This window comes from Ochotona princeps, chromosome 23 (assembly GCF_030435755.1).
Source record: "Ochotona princeps isolate mOchPri1 chromosome 23, mOchPri1.hap1, whole genome shotgun sequence".
Classification (NCBI taxonomy): Eukaryota; Metazoa; Chordata; class Mammalia; order Lagomorpha; family Ochotonidae; genus Ochotona; species Ochotona princeps.
Genome location: NC_080854.1, coordinates 7,821,868 through 7,841,398, shown reverse-complemented (window position 1 = coordinate 7,841,398; position 19,531 = coordinate 7,821,868). Strand labels below are relative to the sequence as shown.

Below are 19,531 nucleotides of genomic sequence, written 5' to 3'. Positions count from 1 at the left end.
TGCAAGGTCCCAAGGCTTTGGGCTGTGTTCTACTGCTTTCCCAGGCTACAAGCAGGGAGCTGAATGAGAAGTGGGGATTCCGGGATTAGAACTGGTGCCCATATGGGATCCTGGCACATGCAAGGTGAAGACTGCTGCTAAGCTATCTCACAGGTCCCAGGACATTGTAATCTTCATTGTATCTTAACTAATGGATCCTTCTCACAGGCAGGAGAACTCATATTCCATGCTGGTGGCCATGTCTTCTGCATCTTCGTCTTCACTCTGAGAAGTTGTTGGCCCCTTTGTGAAGCAGTCAGCAACACAGATTGCCTAATCACTCAGTGTGTGCACTGGAGCCAAACTGCACACCCCTGGGTTCTCTCGCTGTGTTTATGTACACTTGTAAGGAGAATTTCCTTCTCTAGTTTATCTCCACAGTGAAGGCAATGATGACTTAGAGCCCTGGCAAGGCCTAGTGTTCCCTGAGGTGCTCTGACTGTTTCTCTGTGTTTGTGAGGCTGTAAGAGACAGAAGTTGTGTTCACTTTTTCTTCTGCAATAAGAATGGTCAACTGTCTGTATCACAAAAGCCAATTTTGAATTCTTCTTCTAGTAATGATTTAGGCTGGAGCTGTAAAAATAATTTCACGTGGAAGACAAATATTAGGGATAAAGGAGATTTTTATATTTTATTAGATCTTCAAAGGGTAAAAGATCTGTTTATTGAAATCAATAGTTATTTTTGAGGCCAAGTTAATTCTCCTAAGTCTTTAGTTCTGTTTGGAATGAAGCTGCATTTTAATGTGCTGTGTAAGTGAGAATAGAAGGAAAACTGATGGCACTTACATTATTTTAGAAGTATGGGTGTAAAGGGCATGAGTACAAGACAGCACATGCCGTCTTTTAACAGTAGGAGGTGGCATGGCATCCCGTCAGCCTGGGCACTTACATCAGTGCACCATGGTATCAGTGCACATGTAGAAAATGCCATGATTCCCAGAACATGTGAAGACAGCGGGCACTCTGACAAAGTATTTGTTGTGGTAGCTTTTATTGTCAGTTCTTACCCTTACAACAGCCTGAAATATAGGAGTTACCCCTTCTATAGATGAGAAGATTGAGACTAAGTTACTAAGATCACTGATCTGAGACATGATGGCACTTGAAGGAAGACTGGTTTTGGCTTAGATAGTTCTAATTCTCTGAAATCCCTGTCTCACCTTACACTATCCTGCTTTCTCTTCTCTTTGACTTTCTCTTTTAGGGTACACCTTGCCTTTGGCAAAAAAAAAAAAAAACAAAAAAACGGGTTAATAAAGTGGCTGTAAATATCTTTTTATTAATTGAGTTGTTTCTAATATACAATGAGCCCTTAATTATAAAGAATCCCATGAGGCATTGTAAAACAATTGTAAGAGTAAATACTGTGTGGTTAATCATTTTTAATTTTTACAATTTAATTTTTAATGAAGGTTTTGCTTAAAATAGCATGGTATAGCTGTAAGTATTAACAACTGTGATAGTTAACAATTTTGTTACTGTAAAATAGCATTTTTTTGCTCAGACCAGTTAAGCATTCCATACCTGACTCAGAATATTTGGGTTGCATTTTTTAAGTTACATGTATCATTGCAGTATTTAATTGACGTATATTTTGACCAGAAGACTTTATTCAGGTTATGCTGATTATCAGCGAGGTCAGCAGTGGCTCACTCTCCAAGTGGCTGCAATGGCTGGAGCTGATCTAATCTGAAGCCAGGAGCCAAGAGCCTCTTCCAGGTCTCCCATGCGGGCACAGGGTCTCAAAGCTTTGGGCCATCTTCCAGTTGTTTTCCCAGACACACAAGCAGGGAGCTGGATGAGAAGTGGGGCAGCCAGGACATGAACCGGTGCCCATATAGGATCCTAGCACATGCACGATGAGGATTTAGCCACTAGGCTGTCACACCGGGTCTTCTCTCTTTCAAATCAAATAAAGCATTCTCAAAAAAAGTGTGTGTGGGAAAAGAGGCTGTGCCTACTTTTTAGGATTGCTGTGAGAATAAAGTAGATCAGAGACTGGACATGGCGCAAGACCTTAGGAATGGGTTGAAACCAGAAAGTCAGGCTTTGTTTTGGAGGGAGGGATTGGGCTGGAACTCCCCAGTACATGGTGGGACTTGACTTTTCCCTCTGGGACCTGAGAACACCTTTTCCTCACTTCTTGCCCCTGGAGAACAGATTTAGTCTCCAGAGCGTCCCCTTAACCTTGTCCCTGAAGTGAACAGCCAAGCGTTTCTGAAGGTGATTTTGCCATAAGCAACAACAGGAAATAAATAGGTACAGAATCTTCATTTAGACTCCCACCTGGTGAGGTGAGCAAAGGTGTGCAGAGGTGCTGCAGTTGATGTTTGGGCAACAGAAGGCTCTGATAACCTTTATCTGCACTCCAGCAGTCGGGGACCAGAGAGGAGACTGAGGAAGCACCACTGAAGGGATGTCGGGGCAGTAGGGGCCTGCAGGTGGCAGGTGTTCCAGGAGAGAAGGATTCACTAGATTTTATTATTATTATTATTATTATTATTATTATTATTATTATTATTATTACTATTTTTAACCTTTAAGAATGACGGAGGGCTAGAGCCATTTTGCTTGTGTTGGAAAATACTGGCATTGGAAAAAAATGGCTTAAAATGAAAATATTGGGGGTGACTAATTTATATTCCCAAGAACTTTGTGGAGTTAGCAGTTGTGGGAGTCTAACTCAAAAAAATCATACGTAATTTGTTTATCACAATTGCCTGCTGGCTTCTTACCCAGAACTTAATGGTGGGTAATGAGTGTTTATACATGTTAAAATGCAGAAATATTCTTTGTAAAATTACTTGGTAGTAATGGTTAGGGTGCGGAGAAATGACCTATAGATACTTGATATGGCCTAGAGTGATGTGACTTAAGATATTTTTTTAATGTTCTTTTCATCTGCTTGAAAAATAGATCAGAGAGACAGCTCTTAACTCCACGGGTTGGTTCACTCCCCAAGTACCATGGCAGCCAGAGCTGTACCAGGCCAAAGCCAGGAGCCTAGAACTGCATCCAGATCTCCCAAGTGTGGCAGGAGCCCAAGAACTTGAGTCAACGTTTGGTACCTGTCAGAATTCATGATCAGGAAAGTTTTATCATGATTGGAAAAGGTGGTGCTCAGACGGGCACTCCAGTGTGGCTTGTGGGTGTCCCAGCAGTGGCTGAGTGTGTGTGTGCTGCAGTGCCCAGCCTAGATTTCTTTTTATTGTTTCTTTTCCAATCCAATATTTTCCCCTTTAACTAGTGCCACGTTTAGATGTTCATTATGCATAGCTACTTTAGTGAAGAAGTGTCTTATTTTCAGAAATAATGATATTACCTAATGCTGCTCATATCTGACAGAGGTGTTCTGATTGTATGTGAGAAGGTGAAAGAAAGTACGTTAACTAGAAACCAAAATGAGTACTGAGCGGAATGCTGCTGGGAGCTCTTGGTTGTGCCCATCCAAAGCATGCTCCATAAATTTTTATGGTGTATGCTGTGCTGTGGTTTACAGTCTGGTCTTTGCATTAATTTGTCATCGTCTGAAATATTAATAAGGCATGGGAGTGTTTCTGTTGAAAATAGCTGTATCCAAGGTGGACTTAAAGCTTTTCCTTTAAAATATAATTTCTCTGATAGTGCTTTTTTATAAACTGCTAAACTTTAGTGTTAGAAATTAGGGCTGGAGGACTGAACTAGCTCAGAGGATGCAATCTGTTTAGGATTCTCTTTTGAGAAAATCATGTAGTTGGGAAAGGAAAATATGATCTTTTAGACAAGCTGAGTTTTGAATTGAGTTTATTATATATCTCCATCACAGTCCTACAGTGTATGTACTAGAAGTTAGGCAAGACTTCAAATAAAGCAGTTTGGTTTTAGTTTTGATCATTGCTGTGTGTGGTGTTGAAATGGGTATGGTAGTTCTCAGAAGTGGGGAAGGCTTGTGGCTAGGCTTTGTAGGGCAATTAGCTCATCTACTTTATCAGGGACACAGAGTGAAGAGTATTAGTTGCTGTGCATTCAGCCATGGTAGTTTTAGTTAATCAGTGAATACATCGTTAATGAGAAACAGAAATATTAACATTTCTGCGTTTTTAGCCTTAGCTTTAGAAACCGCCCCCCCAAGACAAACCAAAAAACCAAAACAAAACAAACTTCTCAAAGACCCTCACCTCCCTTCAGCTATAACATTACATTGCTTTGGTTTCTGCCTTTAATTTCCTTTGGGATTCTTTATATTTAGGAGAGGGTTGAAAGATGTATTTGTGTAAGCACTACACCAGTGCTTCTGTTAAATTCTTTTTCAACAAAAGAAATAGTTACTTGAGTGCCTCTTGCACATATTTTTCCAAAATAATGTGCCCTAAAAGCAATGGTTTTTAGTGTGTGTTTATTTCTTGTCTGCCAGATTATTTTAGCCTAGAAATTTTCTAATGCTTTGAGTTAAAACGAGTTTTCAGTTATCTGAGTATGTATATTTGCTTAAAATGTTCAACTGTTAAAAAATTCTTGTTATATTTTCAGTCTAATCACATAGCTCCTTTCTCCCTTTAAAATGCACCTAAAATTTAAGCTTACATATGAAAAGTTAATTTTAATTTTATCCACAATTAAGTGCTTTCTTTTAGCCTTAATTAATCTTTATTCATGTGAAATTAATGCAGATGATTTCAATATGTTATTTGTGTGAAAAATTTGCTCCTTTAGTGTTCTCTGTGGAGTATCATCAACTGTTTTCTACTGTAAAGTCCAAATGCAAATAACTTTGCATCAAAGATGATTGGAGAAAAAGGAGTTGTATCTACCTTGTTTGGGCATTGAATTATAAAAGCAATTCTTTGGGCTTGGCGTAGTAGGCCAAGCTTCCACATGCATTACTAACATCCCACATAGACATAGGTTTCAGTCCTGGCTGTTCCACTTCCAGTCAGGCTGCCTGCTTGTGACCTGAGAAAGAAACAGAGCACGGCTCAAGTCCTTGGGCCCCTGCACTCATAGACCTGGAAGAAGCTGCTGGCTGCTGTGTTTGGATCAGCTCAGCTCCAGCCATTGTAGCCTTATAGGGAGTGAACCAGCAGATGGGTGATCTTTCTGACTTCTCTCTGGCAGAATCCTTTCAAATAAAAATAAAAAATAATCCTTCAAAAATACTTGTTAAAAACAACAAAAATCAGTTCTTCAACTTTCGTTGCTATTAATTAGATAGGAACCCCATACCGCTCTTTCTTGTGAGGATTATAAATACTGCTGTTAATTGTGTATAAAATGTAAGCTGAGAAAAAAACTTGAAATATGTATTAAACAAATATTATGGTAAAACAATAATAATAACCTGACTTTAGAGAATGTTAATTGACTTTTTTGGTAAAAATGATGGCAACACTTCTAAGTGATGCTGAGTATGAATTACCAAATGAAATTATATTGCCCTGAAGTGTTCCTTGTGAGTAGTCATCTGTTGAAGTTTCTGACCTGAATGGGCTCTGTTGGGGGAGATAGTAAAGGAGGTTTAGAGATCCCCTGTGTGGACTCCTGGTGTTGGCGCTCTCTGCAGCCATGTCCTTGCAGTGCCACCTCTTCCAAAATTTCCATATGGTAGAGAGCTTCTCTTTGTGAATAAAAGAGAACTGGAAGAAACTAGCCATATTCTGTGAATATTGTGAAGGCAGCATAAATAGTGGAAGGCCAAGAGAGCCAAGACTACCTGGTGTAGCATCCGCGTTTCTGCTAGGCCTCTGAAATCCAAAGATCCTTCTCATTGCCTTCAGGCTCCTAACGTGATTTAAGTCAGGAAAAGAGGGAGAGGGATGAGTGGGGTAGGGGACCAGGAGAACAGAGATTGGAATCCAATGGAGAGTAGCTTTCTCAAAGAAAAGGAATGTGGAAGATTTGCCCTCTGACCAAACTTGCCAGACTGGCTAGCAGTGCACAGTAGTGACGGGAGATGGTTTTCAGTTGAGCATAAGCTGTCGCTAGAGCTGTCCAGGAAAGAATGGCTACTGAGGTGAGATAAATACCTCATCTCTGGATCATTCTAGGCAGGCAGTCAATGGTGTTTGGGAAGATTCATTAAGCTGTATAGCTTCTAAGGCAGTTTTTCTCCTTTGGTGACTTTGTCCCATGTGTGTTCATGTGTGTGGTGTAACACACTTTCATTTTTTGAAATACGGAAGAATCGTTCTAGGTTATTTAGATTGGTTTGTATGAGGTCTGACGACTCTGCAGTCCTGTGGTTGCTGCTCATACACGTTACTTCATTGAAATACATGTGTGCGTGCTACAGAAGGAGTGGTAAGATACAAGCGGGTTCAGGATAATGAGGGGAGCGCAGGCTAGTGACTTCCCCGAGTTAAAGTGGAGGGGATGGTGAGAGCTTTGACAAGGAAGTTGTAAGGTCTGACTCTCATTTTCAAAAAACAAAAACCAAATTGTGAATCCCACAGATGTGTGTCTAGTACACCACAGACCCATCATGGAGCAGTGATGGCTTATTCCTGCAGATGTGATGAGCATTTACTGCAATACATGTTTTTATATGAGTGCAAAAACTACTTCATCGTGTGTTCTTAGCTTTTGGCAGGATGGCATGAAGTGGGCGTACCAGTTAGGGGCTTGAACGCTTTCACTTAAAAGTAAAAGCGGTGTTATTTTTTTCTTGCTGCTGTCAGATACCACACATTTCAAAGAATTAAAGAGTATTTCATAGCTGCTATATACAGAAACTAACCTCCCCCTCTCTTTCACATAGGTTTCCACCTGAGTGGCACAGTGACAGAACCTGCAATGCAATCGGAGCCAGAAACTGTTTGCAACGTGGCCATCAGCTTTGATCGTTGCAAGATTACCTCAGTGACCTGCAGCTGTGGAAACAAGGACATATTTTATTGTGCCCATGTTGTGGCGCTGTCTTTATACCGCATCCGCAAGCCAGATCAGGTCAAACTGCATCTTCCCATTTCAGAGACTCTCTTTCAAATGAATAGAGACCAACTACAAAAGTTTGTACAGTATTTGATCACAGTGCACCACACCGAAGTTTTGCCAACTGCCCAAAAGTTAGCAGACGAAATCCTTTCCCAAAATTCAGAAATCAACCAAGTTCATGGTGAGTATATGCATTTAATCTCTAGATCTTTTTTTCATTTGTAAGTTCAGTTCTGCATAAAACTGAATTAAATTTGAAATAGGTCACCAGCATTGCTCTTAGGAGGTTAAGAAATTTCTAAATTTAGATTTATGTCCTAAAAAACATTTCTTTTAAAGAGTTGCATGGATGGCAAGCATTTTGTGTTCAGAAAAGTACCTCATTTGTTACAATGTGCTTCTTGCACTTCTTAACATTTAATGTTTTATGAAACACTGTTGTTAAGTACCAAGTTAATTCAACATGTCAGTAAACTGACTTGTGCATTTCCAGAATTTTTTCATTTTATTTAAAGAGATGCTTTTTATTGCAAGAAATTTAGAGAGAGCATAATTCACACTAAGAAAAAATATTTTTAGAAAACCATTACAGCTTATTTAGTCAAAGTTCAGGATATAAGCAATCCTAAAATCGCAGAAAGTTTCTTTTAAATATTGCATATAGTCATCAAGTATTTATTCTGTGTATGACAAATACATTGGCTCAAGAATGTATGTGCAACTTTTTAGAAATATATTCACTTCTTTGATATAATATATTTATATATGATAAATAATATTGTCAAAGTATAGGTTGTGCGCTTAAAACACTGGACATAGTTTTCTAATTTAATACATTGAAGAAAGTAGCACAGACTTGATTGAGCAGTTCGGAACTCTATCATTTTATTTCTTTAGTACTATTGACTTGAAATATAGGACATATCATTCAGTCTTATTTTGTTGGGTTTTCTTCAAAGTCATTATTTCATATTGCAGATTTAAATGATCAAAGCAGCTTGAGATCATTTTTTAAGAAAACTTTTAGAATTGTTAAATATAAAATACAAAAAAGTACACAGATGTGAATGTGTAGATATAAGAGATAAAGAGAAATGTATTAGCCAAGCCAAAAAGTAGATGGGTTGCAGAGCTTGGAAGGGCTCTGCATGGTCCTGCCCAAAGCCCCTTGGTACGCACTGCCTACTGCCTGGTACTCATGGTAGCCATTTCCTTGCAGATTTATGATTTTGTCACTGTTGTTTGGAGAGAGCTGACATCTGTTGGTTTACTCCTAGGGGCTGATACTGGAAGTCAACTCTGCCGTGTGGGCGGCAGAACCCAAACACTTGAGCCATGACTGCTGCGTTGCAGGGTCTGCTGCAGTAGGAAGCTGAGAGCCTAGTGTGAGCTAATTTCAGCCTGTGCTCTGATGTGAAATCCCAGAGTCTTTAACACCAGAGCAAATACCTGTCCCTTCTTGCCCCCACCTGCTTTTTTTTTTTTAAAGATTTGTTTAGTTAGTTATTTGATATAGTTACAGGGAGGCAGAAGGAAAAAGAGAACAGTATTCTATCTGTTGATTCATTCCCCAAACGGTTGTAGTGGTTGAGGGCTGGGCCGTGCTGTAGCCGGGAACCAAAAGCTTTATCTAGGTCTCACATTTGGGTATAGCACCACAAGGCCATAAGCCATGCTCTGCTGGTTTAAAATGGCACAGTAGCATGGAGCTGGATCAGAAATGGAGCAGCTGAGATTTGAACCAGTGCCCATAGAGAAGCTCGTGCTGCAGGTCGTGGCTTAAGCCTCTTAATACATTGCTGATCCTACTTCGTTGGTTTTGATATCATTGAATTCTGGTTCAGTTATATCTGTTTTTAAGCTTTATTTAAATGAACTTTTCTGGTATATGTTTTCATATCTTACTCAAAATCGTGTTTGTAAGATTTAAAAAATGTTTTTGACCATATTTGTATCTGTAGTTGGTTATCTTCATTGATCTGGAGCAGTAGCATCCAGGAGATATATAATATGAACAAGAGAGAACAATGTAAATTTAAATATTTGGAGAACAGAGTTTTTTTTTAACTTTTTAATTTTTTATAACAAATTTTAAAGGTAAAATACATTTTAATTCTTTTCTTCAGTATTTTCAAAGTGCCAATTCAGAATATTTCTACTAGTAGGTATTACAATATTTATACATACTGATTCAACAAAAAATATATGTATACATACACATACATATTTGACTTTTTATATGAAGTATGAAATCTCCAGTTACTGTAAGGGTTCAGTAGCCACATGCAGTTAGTATTGGAGAGCACAGCTCTATAGTAACCTAGGTATGAGAATACTACTGTTTACTTGTCCAGTCCTCTGTGAAGAGGCCTGTTACAAGAGCTGCTAGGAAGATTTCTTTTACCAGTTTCATGGTACTGGGAGGTACTTCTCATGCAGGTTTTGTGTCAGAGAAAAATCCATGCAGTCCTGTTTCTTCTGATGCCCTCTGTTTCGGTCCCAGCTTTATTAAGCTAGAATCTGCCAACATTAAATCACAGGAGTGTAAACAACTCAACTAGAGAAGTACCTTTGACCCACCCAAAATACATGTATTGAAGGACTTTTCAAGTGGTCTTTCACTCTGTCATAACATCTGCCTCAAATCTTGCTGCCTTGTGAAATTTCAGGCCAGCTAGTCATCTCAAAAATTGTCCAGGAGCCAGTTTGTTGTGGCTTTTTATTGAATTGTTGTTTGGAGGTAAAGAATATGATAGGCCATGTCTTCAAACTTTTCACATGCTCTTTCTTCTGTTCTTCCTTTTTCTCTTAGTTCATGTGATAATCCCTCAAGGGCACTTTGTTAGCTGAGCTTTAGTTTAACCAAAGTCCACATCTAAAATCTGTTGCTTCTTCTGCATTTATCTTGTTTGATTTGAAGGATAGCAGCCATAGAGTTTTAGAAAAAAATTACATCCTTCCTATATTAAAAAAGTGGAACAGACAAAAACAGTAGTGTAAACTAAAATGGATATGTTCACGTGATGCGTTTCAGAGTTTCTAAAATTAGAAGGAAAAGATATTGAAGGAAATACCAGGATAGAATACGTTAGCTTTAGACTCTGTGACTTCCGAATAGCTTTTTCATGAGAGCAACTTCATCAACAGTGAGCTTGCAGTTTGTCACAGCAGTTTTCCTCCCACTTAATTTGTCCTCAGATTTGCTCCCAGCCTGGAAATGGGCCAGTTGGACAAGCTGCTCTCCATTCTTGTATGACAAGTGTGAAAAACAGAGAGGTAGAAACTAGGCTATGACCTTAAGTCACAAAATGGGAAATTTGCTCTGTGGAGAGTCTTCTTCTCTTAGATTCGTGGCTTACTAGGAGATGGGATTAAAATGCTTTGCAGCTATTTGACTGCATGGTACCACCTGCCTCCTAACATCTGTAAAAAAAGCACTATTTTACTGTTATTATGAATCATTGAATCTCTTTTAAAGCAGTACTTCTTATATGATTTTTGTGGCTTCTTTTTGCTTTGAGAACAATGTCCTGACCATGAATATTGGGGGGAATTTATTCTTCAGGGAAAATACCATTTTCCTTGCTTGATGAATAGGATTAAAGTAAGGCCTAAATTTCATTATTTTAGTTGTCATGAAGATGAGATTTAGGTTATATGAATTTATAATTTGCACACAAATCCAAAAAGTATTGATTATAATAGATTTTTCGCTTGCTCTTGTGGATATATCTGTATGCTTAACATTTTGTTAGTTGTTCTTCCTACCTATCATTGTGAAGTATTTTGTTTCTAAGGAATTCTGTTCTGAGGAGTTTCAAATGTTTTCAAGTCTGCTTCATGAGCATAGTTTCCTTGTAAACTAGGTTACAGTATGTATAATAACAATGGAATGTGCATGAAGAAACCAAGGGAAAGAGTCATGGATCCAGTAACTTAATCGTCATGATAGTGCAGTCTTCATCAGTAGACCTTTTTGTGCTCTATTGTGTTTTCATAAAATTTCCCATATAACTCTAATTAGATTATAAAATTAGCCACTATATGCTAAAACTAGCTGTAAGATAGTTAATGGCCCACTAAGGAGGTCTCCTGTTGTACTTCTGTATATTTTAAGCACAGTTGTTTACCCTTGATTTTATATCCTCATAAAACTTCTCCAACTTTGATATTCTTAAAAAAAAGGAATTGCTTAGGGCTAGTGTTGTGGCACAGTGGTTATGACTTGTGATGCCAATTTCCCACATCAGAGCACTGGTTTGAGTCCTATCCCCTCTGCTTCCCGACGAGCCCTCTGGTTGCACTCTTGGGAATCGACCAGGTGTTTGAGCCCCTGCCATCCATGAGGGAGACCTGGCTGAAATTCTGGCCCCCTGACTTTGGCCTGGCTCAACTCCAACCTTAAAAGCCATTTGTAGAGTGAATCAGTTGAAGATCTCTATGTAGCTCCCCTCCTCTCCTTGACACTCTACCTTTCAAATAAATACTCTTAAAAAATTTGCTGCCTTTGTTAGTTACTTAGAAGAGATTTACCAATTTCTGAGAATTAACCCTACTCGATTAATTATATCCAGCCTCTTCTGGTGTTTTATGCTTCCTCTTAAAGGAGATATATTGCTGATTGCTAATTGGTTACAAAGGGACAGAGTGCTGACCTTGAAACCTCGAGTCTGAAAGTTCATGTTGTCTTTGTTGCATACGTATTACCTGTGTGACTTTCTATGGGACTGATTTGTGTGTATGTATGTTATATTTAAAATATTCAGAATCTTTTTTAACAGTGATGGCAAATTTTTAGTGATATAATGTATACATATAATAATAGCTTAGTTAATTATTCTTATTGAGAGCAGTAACCTGTGAGGAATTGGCAATATCAAAATTGGAGAACATCTTGCCTTCCTCTGACTTTCTGCCACATACTTCCTTTTTCTCTTTTTCTGTTGTGCTTTTTGGTTGTGTGTGTGTGTGATTCTTTTAGCACAGACTTTGCTATGAACTGTGCTGGGTGAACTACCATGAAGGAACAGATTGGAGGCAGACTATTGTGGGAGTACTGGCTTATGTATGGAATGGAGTGAAAACGGGGAGGGTTCCATTCCAGGAACCCTTACTGTCAGGGTAGCCCCAGCCTTGAATTCCCTGCCGTGTGCCCAGAGAGATGTCTCAGTGAGGCGAGGTTGACTTATATGTCAGGTAAGGGTTGCTGTGGTACGTGTCGTCTGAGTTCTCTTCCAACTTTGTGTCTTTGGTGATGTGATGTCTGCAGACAGCTAGGCATCATAACTGCAAAGGTAAACTCCCCATAGTTTTATTCAGGCATATATTTATGTGTTGCTCTTCCATATCAGGTTGTTTGAACATGCTTCTTACAAAACTAGAAACATGAATTGTATTCATACCTATCTGTCTTTGTAAATTTAGCCTCCAGATGCTTCTGTTCCAGTCATTTTATATACAAGCCTTCTCAGGCTCTTTCAGATGTGAGCAAAAAACATGTAAATCTACTCCAAAGTTCCATTTTTATAGCTTAGTTCTTCACTTTGGTTTGATTACTAAGCTCCATTGAGGTAAAAACTAGAACCTGAGTGTCTCAGTAGCCCCTCTAAACAGGATACTTAAGACTATCAGCACTCTACACTTGTTAAACAGAAAGTCATGCTGTCATTGCTCATTCTATTTTGTTCTTAGTAGAAACTTGGAGAGTTACTGTTTAAAGGACATCCACTCATGTGTGTTCCATCTCTGCTGGTGAGTTGGCCAGTTGGAGTTGCCTGATGGAGGCTTCATGTCCCATATCTGTTTATTGTGTTTCACCATAAACAGTAGTGTTCATTGTAATGGGGATTGGGTTAGCAATCAGTTCTTTACAAGAATCCTAGGGAGATAATCTGATTGTTACCTAGCATATCGTTTCTTTTGTAGAGCATTCTTGTGTGGACAGTTGGTGAAACAAAGGTGTGATCTGCTGGTAGTCAATGGAATTGTCAAATATATTCTGTAAGAAAAGAGGAAAGGTGTTTTAAGCATTATGGTAAATGCAGTTGAAGAACATTTTAAAAGTAAGAATATATGTGGAAAAATAATTGTAGTATGGAAGTGTATGGGGGTACTTCAATAAATTTGTGAAAAAATGAAATTAAAGGTTAAGTTTATTATGCAAAAATTTTCAAGAGCCATATGTTTTTAATAATATAAAATTTTTATTAGTTTTTTGAAGACTCTTCATGCATGAATTTAAATTTTTTGCACCAAAATAAACTCGGTTTCTCCACAAACTTATTGCAGTATCTTGTATGAAAATAGAAGGTTAATTTTCAGTCTCCATTTTCCCAGCAGCATCTTTCTCAATGCAGCTCCAGCTGATGGTATGGTTTGTATTTGTGGTTGGCATTTTTTGTTTCTTTTTTAAAGTATTTATTTTGTTTATTTGAAAAGAGAGCCATAGGGAGAAGGGAGAGAAAGTGAGAGATGAAGAAAGATCTTCCATCTGTTGGTTCACTCCAAGAGCTGCAAAAGCTTAGGTCGAGCCAGGCCAGGAGCCAGGAGCCAGGAGCTCCAGTTGGGTCTCACACATAGGTTACAGGAACCCTTCCCCTCCCCCTAGGCACTTGGGCCATCTCTCATGGCTCTCCTAGGCATATTAGCAGGAGTTAGATTGAAAATTGGAACTACTGGGACTCAAACTGGTGCCCATATGGGATGCTGGCATCACAGGAGGAGGCTTTAATCCTGTATGCCACAATGCCAACGCCAGCGTTTTTCTTATGGAACACATAAGTGCAGTCATGCACACAGACACACACATGTATAAAAGAAACTTAAAAAGTTTGTGGATGTGCATATCATTTAAAAATTTGGGTTTCAAACACTCTGCATCAAAATAAACTTTAATTTCCATTTTCCATAAAATTGTCCCTACTTTCTATATACAGTGCTAAGTGACCATCTCTGTGTGTGTGCATGTGTTTGTGTGTGACTCTGCATGTGTATTTGACTAGTAGGTCCTGAGTAGTAGAAATGCCAGAATAAATGCCATTTTAAATTTTATAGTAGCTGTCCAATTTCTCTCCAAAAGTTAACCACTTCACTAGTAAGTTATAACTACAACTTGATGTTTCCGTATGTGATTTGAATATTTTTAAAATTTCTACATTGTATTTGAGAAAGAGAGGGAGGGGAAGAGGAACGGGAGAAAGCAAGAAAGAGAGATTGAGTGTGTGTGTTCCCCATGCACTGATTACAGTGCCCACAGAAGTCTGGTCTGAGCTGGCGAGTTCCCACATGAGTGACAGGAACCTGTTACTGGAGCTGTTGCATTGGGAGGAAGCTGGAGTTAGCAGCAGTTACGTACCCTGTTATATGTCAGATGTCCTAAACACTTTGTTTACCCCTGGGCAAAATGCCCACCCCACTTTACATATGTTTTAAAAACCATCAATGGAATGCAATTTATGTGATCATTGCACAAATGCCATTTTTTTTCTTCCCATATAAAAGTTTTTCCAGTTCATTTTAGTAAAAGGAAATAGTGTTAGAATTTATCGCTGTTATTTTGTAGGAATCATGAAACTAACCCATGAGTAATTTCCAGGGTAACATCAACAGCCAGGTTACTTTTAGTCCCAAACCCTTCAGTGTTTCTGTTTTCACTTCCAGATGCTCCATTTCTTACACCTTTTTGTTATTGCATCATCTCCCCCTTTAGTGAGTTCCAAGTCTGTCTCTATCATGTAGATAAGTGTTTTTTTTTTATTTCCATCGGCCTCCAAGTGGATTTCTCATACCTCCCACCTTATGTGCATCCAAAATGTTGAAGAGAAATCAAGGAGGAGACGGGTGGTTGAGGGACGTGGGTGGGAGGGTGGGCAGGTGACAAGTAACACTGTGCTCCTAATACACCATACTGTGAAGTACATGAAAATTGTTCAGCTTATATAAACAAAATAACTTCGTTAAAAACAAAATCTACAATTTTCCCCAAAAAACAAAAAGTAAAATAAGCAAACAAACAATAAATTCAACTTTGAAAATAGATAGGCTAAATTTGGCATTATTTGCTTTCCAGCCCTGTTGCTGCGGACATGGCAACTAAATCTTTTCAGGCTTCAGGTTTTTCTTTGTAAAATGGGAGCAATAAAGAATGTGTGTTTGATAAGGTCAGGAGGGTGTGAGACTGGTGTAGGAGTTGTTCTTACTGCCACTGTTATGATGTGGCAGCTGACATGATTCTTCAAGGGCAGTAGTAATTATAAGGGATCTTTAGACAGTTCATAGAAAATGCACATTATGAACAAACTGTAATTTTCAATTTTTTTGTACCAAAGTAAACTTTTCAAGTACCTTCATAAAAAAGTGAGGACAACTTTTGTAATCAGTTTTTTTTAATCTTAAAATAATTTGAGCAAACTATATATTAAAATGTGCAACCTTTCTGAGTTTTATCTAAATTTGTATTTATCTATACCAAGTACTCATTAATACTTTTATTAGGTAAATAGAATATGACTTGTTTGTTACACATTCTGTATTTTTACATGAGCACTGGCAAATATACAAATACTATATTGCTTTTTGTTTATATGAAATACATGATTGTACATGCATAAGTGAACTATGCTTAACTCCTAAAGCAAATGAAATGAGAATAGAAGTACTGAAGTGGATCTGGCGTGATAGCCTAGGGGATAAGTCTTCACCTTGCATGTGCCAGGAATTCACATAGGCGCCAGTTTGTGTCTTGACTGCCCCACTTCCCATTCAGACCTAGGAAAGCAGCAAAGGACGGCCCAAAGCCTTGGGACCCTGGACCTGCATGGGAGACCTGGAAGAAGCTCCTGGCTCCTGACTTTAGATCAGCTCAGCTCCAGCCATTACAGTGATTTGGGAAGTGAACCAGTGGATGGAAGACCTTTCTCTCTGTCTGTCCTTCTCTCTGTAAATCTGCCTTTCCAGTAAAAATAAATGAGAGAGCGAGAGAGAGAGAGCGAGAGAGAGAAACTTTGACAGATCTGAGCTCCTGAAGTAACTGCTGGTGGCAGTGTTGCTAATTTACTACTTTGGTGTATAGCTGAAGGGAAAGTAGTCCCCTAGCAGGACGGAACCTGGAGTGGTCCAGGACTCCTGCCACAATTCAAGCCGACAAGCCTGTACTCTAACAGATCCTGTCGTGGCAGCAGTCTGGGCTGCCCATAAGGGTAAAAGATGATGAAGAAAATTGACTAATTCAACTACAATAAAATTGTAAATCAAAATGAAAGCATTGCTCACTGCCTTGAAGTGAGTTTTAATTAAAGATAAAGTTTAAATCTTTCCTAAAGGATGTGTTTACTCATTGCACATTAGTGGTGTGTGTGTGTGTGTATGTATGTGTGTGCGCATGTATGGTCTTCTAGTTCTCTCTGCACTTAATTCTTTTTAAAGTCAGAGTCATTAATATGCCATCTTCTGTCTCTAAGTAACAATGGTTGATGTCAGGATTTTGCCTTTAGCTTGGAAGACAGGTGTATGTACACCTTTGTGTGCCACAGAGTTAATGTTTTTTAAGTTTAATAGCAGGTGCTAAAACTGTAGGAGATGGTATTCTTCTCTAGGTCTCCTTCAAAAAGGCTGAATTAATTACCTCTGCAGTGTAGACATCTGCTGCCTACATTCTGGTTAAATAGTCTGCATTTGACAATCTAACAAAAGGGGACACTGCTACAGAAATGTAAATGATTAAAAGCATTATTAGAACAACCATATTACTAAAGTGATTAGATCACTGTTAAACTAAAGATAACTAACACCTTTCCTTCTTGTTTTGATTTTATGGTCCAACAAAATAAGAGAAAGCATCAGACTCTTCATTAGAACCCAAAGCTGTGGGTATACCAAACAGCATTAAGCATGTTGTGGATTTGTCTTCCTAGATCACTTTGAAAAGCTTACAAGTGACTCTCCATGGCATGAGACAGAGCTCTTGTTCAGTATGTCTCTAACATGCTTCATTCAGTACACTAGAGAGTTCTCTGTCTGCTGCCTTAGGAACTAGGATGCTTTCCATTATGAAGATCTAGAATTTGGGACCAGTGCTATGACCCAGTGAGTAAATCTGCCTGCAATGTCTGCGTCCCATCTGTGCTCTGCATGAGTCCTGGCTGCTCCATTTCCCGTGCAGCTCCCTGATGTTGTGTGGGAAAGCAGCAGAAGATGACCCTGGGGGTCATTGGGCCCTTCATCCATATGGGAGTCCTGGATGAAACTCCTGGCTCCTGGTTTTGGTTTGGCCATTGCAGCTATTTGAGGAATGATCTGGTGCATGGGAGATCTCTCTCTAACTTTAACTTTTCCTCACTGTCACCTCTGTAACTGCCTTTCGAATAAATAAATAGATAAAAACCTTTTTGAAAAAAAGATCCAGGATGTGCCAACATGGTTACCCTTCTCCAAATTTAAAATGTAGGTCTGCCTACTCCTCCCTCTTTATGCCCAGAAAAGATCAATACAGCAGGTCTATAATGGTGCATAAACATCTATCTGATGTTTCAGGTGTACCCCAGGAAACTTGGTAATTCTTGATAAGAGTTTTGTTGTTGGAATAATTCAAAACTGAGGTCAGCAGCAAATTCAGCACTCGAAGAAGGAAGTGGAAAGCTGGTGGTTTTCTTCATGAATCCTTCTTTTCTCTCCTCTTGTGATGGTGCATTAGCAAGACTGGGAGACTAAATCAAATTCATGTTTTCCCTATCTGGAATTAGAGACAATTAAACTCTTTCTCTTTTTTTCTAGAAGATAATTTCACTTTCCCCAAAGGCTTGAGACTTCAAAGAATAAGCTTTAGTAATAAAATGCTCACAAGATTAATTATATAGTAATAAATATTACAAAATGTACAATTATAAATACAAATAAGGGTGAAAAACATGATAGGTTTTAAAACATTTTAATGGACCATTTAATTTATATACATACAGATTTTGGTTCATGCCCAACTGGGGTAATATTTAGTAGCAAATGTGTAAATACATGAATTACATTTCTCTTTGGGTTTCGTTCTCAACTTTAGTGTTAAAAGGTGTCTTCGATTATAGATGCCCATTAACAAATAGGAATTAATGTTACAAATCTTACATTTTATGTAAGGCTTAGGCAACACCATAATGCATACCATAACGTAAAGAAAATTTAAATAGCTAAACCTTAACACCAGTGTTTAATGTATAAATTTATACCTTGAGGGAGAACATTGTTGGAGACATTTTCTGGTTTATGGTGTACAGTGTATATGTTTTACACCTAAATACTGGGTTGTCACTAGATATTTTTTTTTTTTTATCCATTTTATTGTATTGTTGTTGACAATCTTTACATAGTTAACTATAGTTGAAGGAAAATCAAGAAAGAGAAGAAAAAAAAAAAAAGGTTCAGGGGGATAGGGAGGTGGGCAATGCTATTATGTCCATATTGTTTCCATCATGTGTCTGAGGTAAAAGGGGATATTGAGGGAGAAGCCCCACCCGGTTTCCCGCCCACCCCAAGTCCCGGATGTGGGGCATGCTCTGAGATATGTGCTCAAGTGGAGTTAATAGTTCTCCAGTTATGAGTCACTGCCAGTTTCGCTCGATGAGGTGGTCCACTGATTGATATGGTCCATCATGAAGTCTCCATTTGTCCCATATTTCGCTGCCAACATGTAGCTGAGATGAATGATTGTCCTATTCTGTCTTCTGTCTTTTCTTGGTTAGAATTCTGAGTCCAGCAGTTCAAGTGGGGAGATCTCCAAAGATACTTTGAGGTATTCCCAGACCAGATTCTTGTATGTTCTAGCAAGCACAGGGCCCAGCACAGTCCATCACCCTGATCAGCTGGTGGTTGCAATTGCTGTGTTGGTTCTGTTTTCAGTCCCGAGTTGCACTGGAACCAATGGGTGTTGCAGTCCAGTCTGGTGCGGCCCTTACATCATCCAGTGGGAGCTGCAGCCTAGTCGGGGCGACCCACAATAACCCCCACCAAGCCTGCCCCCTACCCTGGTTTGCCAATTTGTGTAGCAGAAGACCAGTCTGTCCCCCATCCCATTTGGCTCTGGTACTTGTCAATGGGTATTAAAGCTTAGTTCTATCTAATCGACTCAACCATCCAGCCCTCACAGATGTTGTTGAGTGCCTCTGTCTAGCCATCCCAGCCCCCGTCCTAGTTTTCATGCCCTCCCACGGGAATAGTGACCCAAGAAGGGGGAACCCACTTTTTCCCTCCCAGGTCTCTCTGTCCCGGTTTATGCACTCTTTAGGTGGTCCTGTGATTTGTCTCGACAGAATTAGTCCCCAGTGCCAGCTTCTGCCAGCTGATGCTGTGGCCCTGATCTTGTCCACATGCAGCGCACAGGTGTTGTAGCCTTGCTTAGTCGTGTCTGTCTCTATCCCAGCCAACACTCTCCAGTGGGAGTGGTTGTCCAGCGAGGGGACCAGCCCCTTAACCCCCCCGCCAGCTCTGCCCCTCCCTTCCTGGATCTCACGTGTGCTGGATGGGTGCTGCATTCATATCCAGTACAGGCAACCACGCCCTGGCGTTCCATAATGTGTACTGGTTTTGTCGCAACCAAA

The 19,531-nt window shown here is 39.3% G+C and overlaps 1 protein-coding gene across 1 annotated transcript in view; it reads left to right on the top strand.

The window, feature by feature from the left end:
- Positions 1–19,531, top strand: part of ZSWIM6 (zinc finger SWIM-type containing 6) — a 167,482-nt gene that overhangs the window by 86,955 nt on the left and 60,996 nt on the right. Inside the window, exon 2 of the mRNA XM_004583807.3 lies at positions 6,775–7,131. Coding sequence (XP_004583864.3) covers positions 6,775–7,131 — 357 coding nt within the window. The remainder of the gene's footprint in view (positions 1–6,774; positions 7,132–19,531) is intronic.